Source organism: Panicum virgatum, chromosome 6N, assembly GCF_016808335.1.
Source record: "Panicum virgatum strain AP13 chromosome 6N, P.virgatum_v5, whole genome shotgun sequence".
NCBI classification, from domain to species: domain Eukaryota; kingdom Viridiplantae; phylum Streptophyta; class Magnoliopsida; order Poales; family Poaceae; genus Panicum; species Panicum virgatum.
The window spans coordinates 45066337-45072385 of record NC_053150.1 but is presented as its reverse complement, the minus strand read 5'-3'; the positions used below and the strand labels follow the sequence as shown (position 1 = coordinate 45072385).

At 38.5% G+C, this 6049-nt stretch overlaps 1 protein-coding gene across 1 annotated transcript; it reads left to right on the top strand.

Moving 5' to 3' along the window:
* The first annotated feature begins 793 nt into the window (after positions 1-793).
* Positions 794-5687, top strand: LOC120678937 (haloacid dehalogenase-like hydrolase domain-containing protein At4g39970). The gene is made up of 12 exons (XM_039960398.1): positions 794-1239; positions 1984-2077; positions 2697-2741; positions 2854-2904; positions 3101-3175; positions 3275-3308; positions 3692-3747; positions 3839-3898; positions 3972-4031; positions 4103-4149; positions 4229-4329; positions 5372-5687. Exons 1-11 carry the CDS (start codon positions 857-859, stop codon positions 4275-4277), a joined length of 954 nt encoding a protein of 317 aa, XP_039816332.1. The 5' UTR covers positions 794-856; the 3' UTR covers positions 4278-4329; positions 5372-5687.
* The last annotated feature ends 362 nt before the right edge of the window (positions 5688-6049 follow it).

Here is a 6049-nt window from a genome sequence, read left to right as displayed (position 1 = left end):
GCACGCGACAAGCTGATTCTCTCTCCTGATTTCTCTCTCCGGCACGTCGGATTTTTCTGACGTGGCTCGGCGAATCGACAAGCTAACGTGGATTATTGTACCTGCGCTAACCGGTCTGCATATCTCAGATCTGCGCATGAAGACGAAAAAAAGATTATAACAGGTGTATACTAGTAAATGAACAAGATTATTTTATGGGATTAGCAAATTGCAAACCAGGTACAATACGAAAAACTACTAAGTTATAACGTAAATATGGACGTGACAATAAATAACCTTCGTCTCCCCCCTGTATTTTTACCTTTATTTGGAATTTTGGATGCAACTCACACACTTCAAAAGAGTTACCGATGGTGCAATGTGAATTCGGAACTTGTATGTATGGGTTTTGACCATTTCATGAAAAAGGGTAGCCAGATATCGTCGAGGACACATACAAATTAGAACATTGCCACATAATTTTGGACGGCTTTATTGAAATTTTAATTAGGAGAGAAGTAGAACGATCTATATTTAGGGACATAAATAGTTTTCATAAGAAGCTTCAAAAGTCATATGCACTAGCCAATCTTGTTCATTCGCAAGGGTGAGAGACTATAAACTGCGAATTTACGAGTGTTCGGAACTCTACACCATTTCAAGTGCGCGTGCATGTTCGTATAAATATCTATCATATTTCGTAAAAAAATTTATAGTACATCATAAATATAGGTAGAGAGAAGACCATTTACGAATATGCACAAGATTCCCTCCCCTCAAAATTCGACAAGTAAGAAAGAAACGAAGGCGAGAAGCGCTAGATAAGCGGCCGTTCTCGAACCAACCCCGCCTACTCCAGCTCCAGTCCGTCCATCCGATGCCTCCGACTACGATGGCTTCCACCTCGCTCTTCCTCCCCACCACCGCCGGCGCGGCCACCGCTCGCCGCCACCCCTTCTCCAGCCTCCGCACCACCCACTATCAGGTGCCCAGCACACGCCTCCACCGCGCACCCCGGCTCGTCGTCGTCTCCGCTGCGGCCTCACCGGCCTCGCCCGCGTCGTCGCTCGACGCGCTCATCTTCGACTGCGACGGCGTCATACTGGAGTCCGAGAACCTCCACCGGCAGGCCTACAACGACGCGTTCGCGCACTTCGGGGTGCGCTGCCCGCCGGCCTCCGCCGACCCGCTGTACTGGGACGAGGCCTTCTACGACGAGCTACAGAACCGCATCGGCGGCGGGAAGCCCAAGATGCGGTGGTACGTGCGCAAGTTTGATTGTTTCATTACGGAATTGCTGGAGGCACTAGTCTCAATTGCTTGTGATGATCTTGCGCCATTTGCTCGCTTGATGCTTTGCGTAACAAATGCATTGCATTCTGGAAATGTCCTGCTTAACTGAGTCCAACCGGAATATGCATTTTGGAGAGGCAAAACGTGCTTTGCCTCGTGTGTAGAGTGAATGGCACGGATGGTAAAAGTTGACTACTCCAACAGGTTGTGCATTTTGCATTGAGGAGAGAGGGAGTGTATTTTTGCATCTCCTCTCTCCTCCAAAGTCAGTTTGCCTCCCCTTTTGCATCACCTGTTGGAGAAGCTGTAGGGCATGCACAGTAGGGCGCGGAGAAGCATTTTGCATTTGCATAGCGGGATGCCTCATCTGTTGAAGTCAGCCTAATGTTAGATAAATGCCAAAATCCAAATCACGCTTTTCCGTTTGTACAAGCTTGGTCATCATCGTGCTACTACTTTTGTTACCTGACATACTTTGGCATGTCGCATGAGTGCACATGGGCGTTCCTGCAATGCAGGTTAAGCAGGGTAAAATGCAGTGGTTCATCATATTGTGCGGGCATGCCGATGTGCAAATTGATATATGTTGGGATAAGTTGATTGTTGCATTTCAACTCGTCAAGGGAAAACTTTCGTACAGATGATGATGTCTCAGTACGTGTGAATTGTGATCGTCAGTTTTGAATTGACTAAGACTTAGAATTATGACAGGTACTTTGGGGAAATTGGGTGGCCTTCTTCAAAGATTTTTGAGACGCCACCTTCAACTGACTCTGATAAGGAGAAGTTGGTCGACATAATTCAGGTCTGCCTTTTATGTCTTGGTTTTACAACTTAATGGGTGCTCCGGAGATAATTCATTAGTACAAATGCTTTGAGCCATTCATTAATTTAATGTTAGCTTGAAAGGTCATGTGTTCTCCAGAGATAATTCATTTATCAATCTATCATTCAATTATCGTTGCTCCTAGTTGTGCATCTTGGATAAGCTAAAGATCTATGCATACCAATTACCAAGTAAAAACACATTGGAGCATACATATAGCAAATTAACAGGTTACATGGACTCAAATATATATATGGTCAAAAGACTCCACTTTCACATAGACTCGTAGGATTCATACTGACTCCTTGTATTTGTAGCACTGCTCATGAAATTAAGAAGCATGAACCATTTACATGGACTCTTTTACTACTACAACCACCTTAACATAAATGCCAAGTCTCGGATTAATATTATTACTGCACATCATATATTCAAAAACTGGAACCTCATGTACCTCCTTTGTGAACTTTCCTTGCGTGGCCTTTAATGGAAAAGACGTGCAAGTCTTTTGTGCGTTCATGAAAAAAGGATATTACAGCTTATACTATTTTACCTTCTGATCTCAAGAATTTTACAGCTGAAACCACTTAATTTGCAGGACTGGAAAACAGAGAGATACAAAGAAACAATAAAGTCTGGAACTGTACGTTCAACGCCTTCATTATTTCCTGAACTTACACTGGTGATTAAAATTAATACGCATAATAAGTCGTCTCCTTATTATCTGATGTTGATTTGAGGCGCTCTGTTGTTAGGTGGAGCCTAGACCTGGTGTTTTGCGGCTGATGGATGAAGTAAAGGGTGCGGTAATATACCATTTTGGAATATCTTTCTTTTCTTTCGAGAGAAACGTCTTATTTTCTTGCCATACTAGTGTTTTCTTCACAAATTTAATGTTTTGTTGCATTACCTCAATGATTTCTCAATGAATGTATCTATTCAACACTTCAAGTATGCAAACTGGCTTTCATGCTCTAAGTTGATTTTTATACAATGGTGTAGGGTATCAAGCTTGCTGTTTGCTCTGCAGCAACTAAAAGTTCTGTGATAATGTGCCTTGAAAACCTTATTGGGCTTGTAAGTTAAATGACTTATGTTGCTTCCATATGTCTAACCTTGATACTTCCATTGTATTCGCTGAGTTCATATATATCTCTTTTGCTCCTGTTTCTATAGGAGAGATTTAATGGCCTGGATTGCTTCCTCGCTGGTACAGTTCTGATTTTTTTTCTTTTATTATTTTATCTTTTGTACCTTTAGTCTTTTGATGTTCACTAGCAAGCAACCAATATTTACAAAAGTAAAAAAAAGGAATATATAGGGATTGCATTTGTAGCACTTATAAAACGAACATGTAATGCCGTTAAATAATATAAAATACAGTGAGCTGTCTTCAGTTTACCAAGTTGTATAAACAATAGACTGTTCAGGATATTTTGGATCATATTTCCCAAATGCAAAATATTAGATGGCTCCTTTGTCAGACGCAGTTGCAGTTATTTGGATCTGTCGGTCGCTAAGGTTCTGGTTGTGAGTGATATAAAACAAGAATCCCATAAAAAATTTACAATTCCCAATTGCTTCATACTGCAGGCGATGATGTTAAACTAAAGAAGCCTGATCCAACAATATATATTACAGCAGCAGAGGTAGTGAATACTATAGTAACAGATCTCATATATTTCTCCTTATTATTTTTCCAGAGTTGGTCACGTTAAGGACCTCCTTTGTTGTACCCAGAAATTAGGTGTAGAAAGCAAGAACTGCCTTGTGGTGGAGGACAGTGTTATTGGATTACTAGTAAGTATCCCAAGTACATATTCTATTAAAAGACTAATCCTTTTGATTATGAGAGATATTTATCTTTTAATAGGCGGCAAAAGGAGCAGGGATGTCATGTATAATAACATATACACCTTCAACTGCTAGCCAAGTAAGATTGATCTCTAGTGCTAGTTCTTGTTTGCTACAGAATGGCGTCCTGATTTGCTAACTTTTCCATAGGATTTCACGGATGCAATTGCTACCTATCCTGACCTGAGTAACGTGAGGTAGGTTCTGATCAATTTGTTATTTGTCAATTGAGATTCTTTCCATGTAAGATGAACTATAGCTGTTGTATCATTGCAGGCTTGAGGAACTCAAGCTGTTACTCCAGAAAACTCTTGTTACTGGATAGTAAAACGTTTTGTTTTCCTCAAGAGATACATTGACATTTTTTTTTATGCACGGTAAGCCATGGTAAGTTTGTTGCTATATCTACGATTCATTTTCACTAATATGTCCTATCTGGTATTGCCTCTATCAATAATATATATTTAATATTTTTAGTGTGGGTTAATTTTATAGGCAGACATGTGCAAAATTCTCTCTTCTTGTCTATCATATATTCTGGATTACTCTTTACCATTTTTTACCTGAAATACACCTCCATGAGGTGGAAAAGGTCAATAGAAGTTAAGTTCTGAGAATGTTTTAGTAATTTAAGAAAGGGAAAAGTTCAGTTTACACCCTCGAACTATCACAAGAGTCTGATTTTCAACCGTCACCTACAAAACTGGGTAACGAGGGCCATCCAACTGTCAAAATCGGATAAATTTGGCCCTTTGGATTGTTTTGTATTGTTTTAAAGAAAATTAAAAAACTTTGGTTAGATCTAAAAAATTAAAACTAATTCATTTTAAATCAGAAAAAAAAATATGAGACTAATACTTTTTTTTTTCTAAAAATGTAACTTAACTATTGTTTCTCTATTTGAATCTTATTTATATAAAATAATAGGCATAACCTTGAGCAAACAAATACTAGGAACATGAAAAAAATTGATACAAATAATTGACAAGTAGAGTGCTAATAGATATGTTACGTATTTCAAAAATGATGGCAGTTGTTTTGTTTTTTATTTAAAATGAATTACTCTTGATTTTTTTAGTTTAAATTTGAATATTTTTAATTTTTACAAAATGAAAACCCACCATTGAAACCACCCAAAGGGTCAAATTTATCCAGTTGGCCTCCATTATCTGGTTTTATAGTTAAATGTTGAAAATTGAACATTTATGATAGTTTGAGGGTGTAAACTGGACTTTTCCCGTTTAGAAAGACTGTTATGCAAGTCATATGCTTTGCCTTTTTTTATACTCAATGCAATGCAAAAGTTTAGGCAAAGCTTAAGTCGTAGTATTATTTGTTTTGTTTCAGTCTCTTGTTTTCGAGATCCCCAACATCTTTTTACTAAAAATGAAACCTTGCACTTACTTTTCGCCTTTTCAGATGTCATTCCCTGGTGGAACAGCAGGTGAATCCAAGCAGGCATCTTGTTGAATAGTTGGTGTTGGATGTAGGAACCCATGCTTGGTTCCTCAGATATGTCATCTGATACTTCAAACCCTGTCCGTCCGCGTTTGCTGGTTGCGTGCATAGGATGATTAATGTAATCAGCAAGCCGTCAAATAGTGAGTTGCAATTGTTGAAACTTTTGTTGTCGAATGAAATAAAATTGTCAAAATATATCGTTGTATTGAAAAAGATAAAATGTTTCCCGCACACATCAAAAGTGATAGAACCTACTCTCTTTATTAGCTGACTAGTAGTTGTTTTGGTTTGTGGCTTCTTTATTTTGCTTCATTACAAGGTTAGACCAAGCTGACATGTACTTATTATTGACAATTACTTGATATCCTGAACATTTGGAGTTTAGTCTATAAATACTTGGAGTCTATAATATAAAAAAAAATCAAAGCACAGTTTTGCAGTACTTGGAAAGCTATGCGGTGTTTGGATGCAATAAATCATGTAGTTTTGACAAACCATGGTATTTCTAAAGCTGAGTTTCTTTTAGTCTTAGAAACACCGTTCGTTCTTCCTCTCCTGTCTTTGAACCATAGTTTTTCGCTTAGTTTCTTAATTCCATGTTTTATTTCTTAATTCCATGTTTCTTAAACAATACGA

Bases quoted from the DNA above. Each gene is read 5' to 3' on its own strand.
- LOC120678937 (XM_039960398.1), top strand. From the start codon at position 857: ATGCCTCCGACTACGATGGCTTCCACCTCGCTCTTCCTCCCCACCACC. The intron at 4,032-4,102 runs GTAAGATTGATC...ACTTTTCCATAG, and splicing joins CACCTTCAACTGCTAGCCAA to GATTTCACGGATGCAATTGC. The intron at 4,150-4,228 runs GTAGGTTCTGAT...GTATCATTGCAG, and splicing joins CCTGACCTGAGTAACGTGAG to GCTTGAGGAACTCAAGCTGT.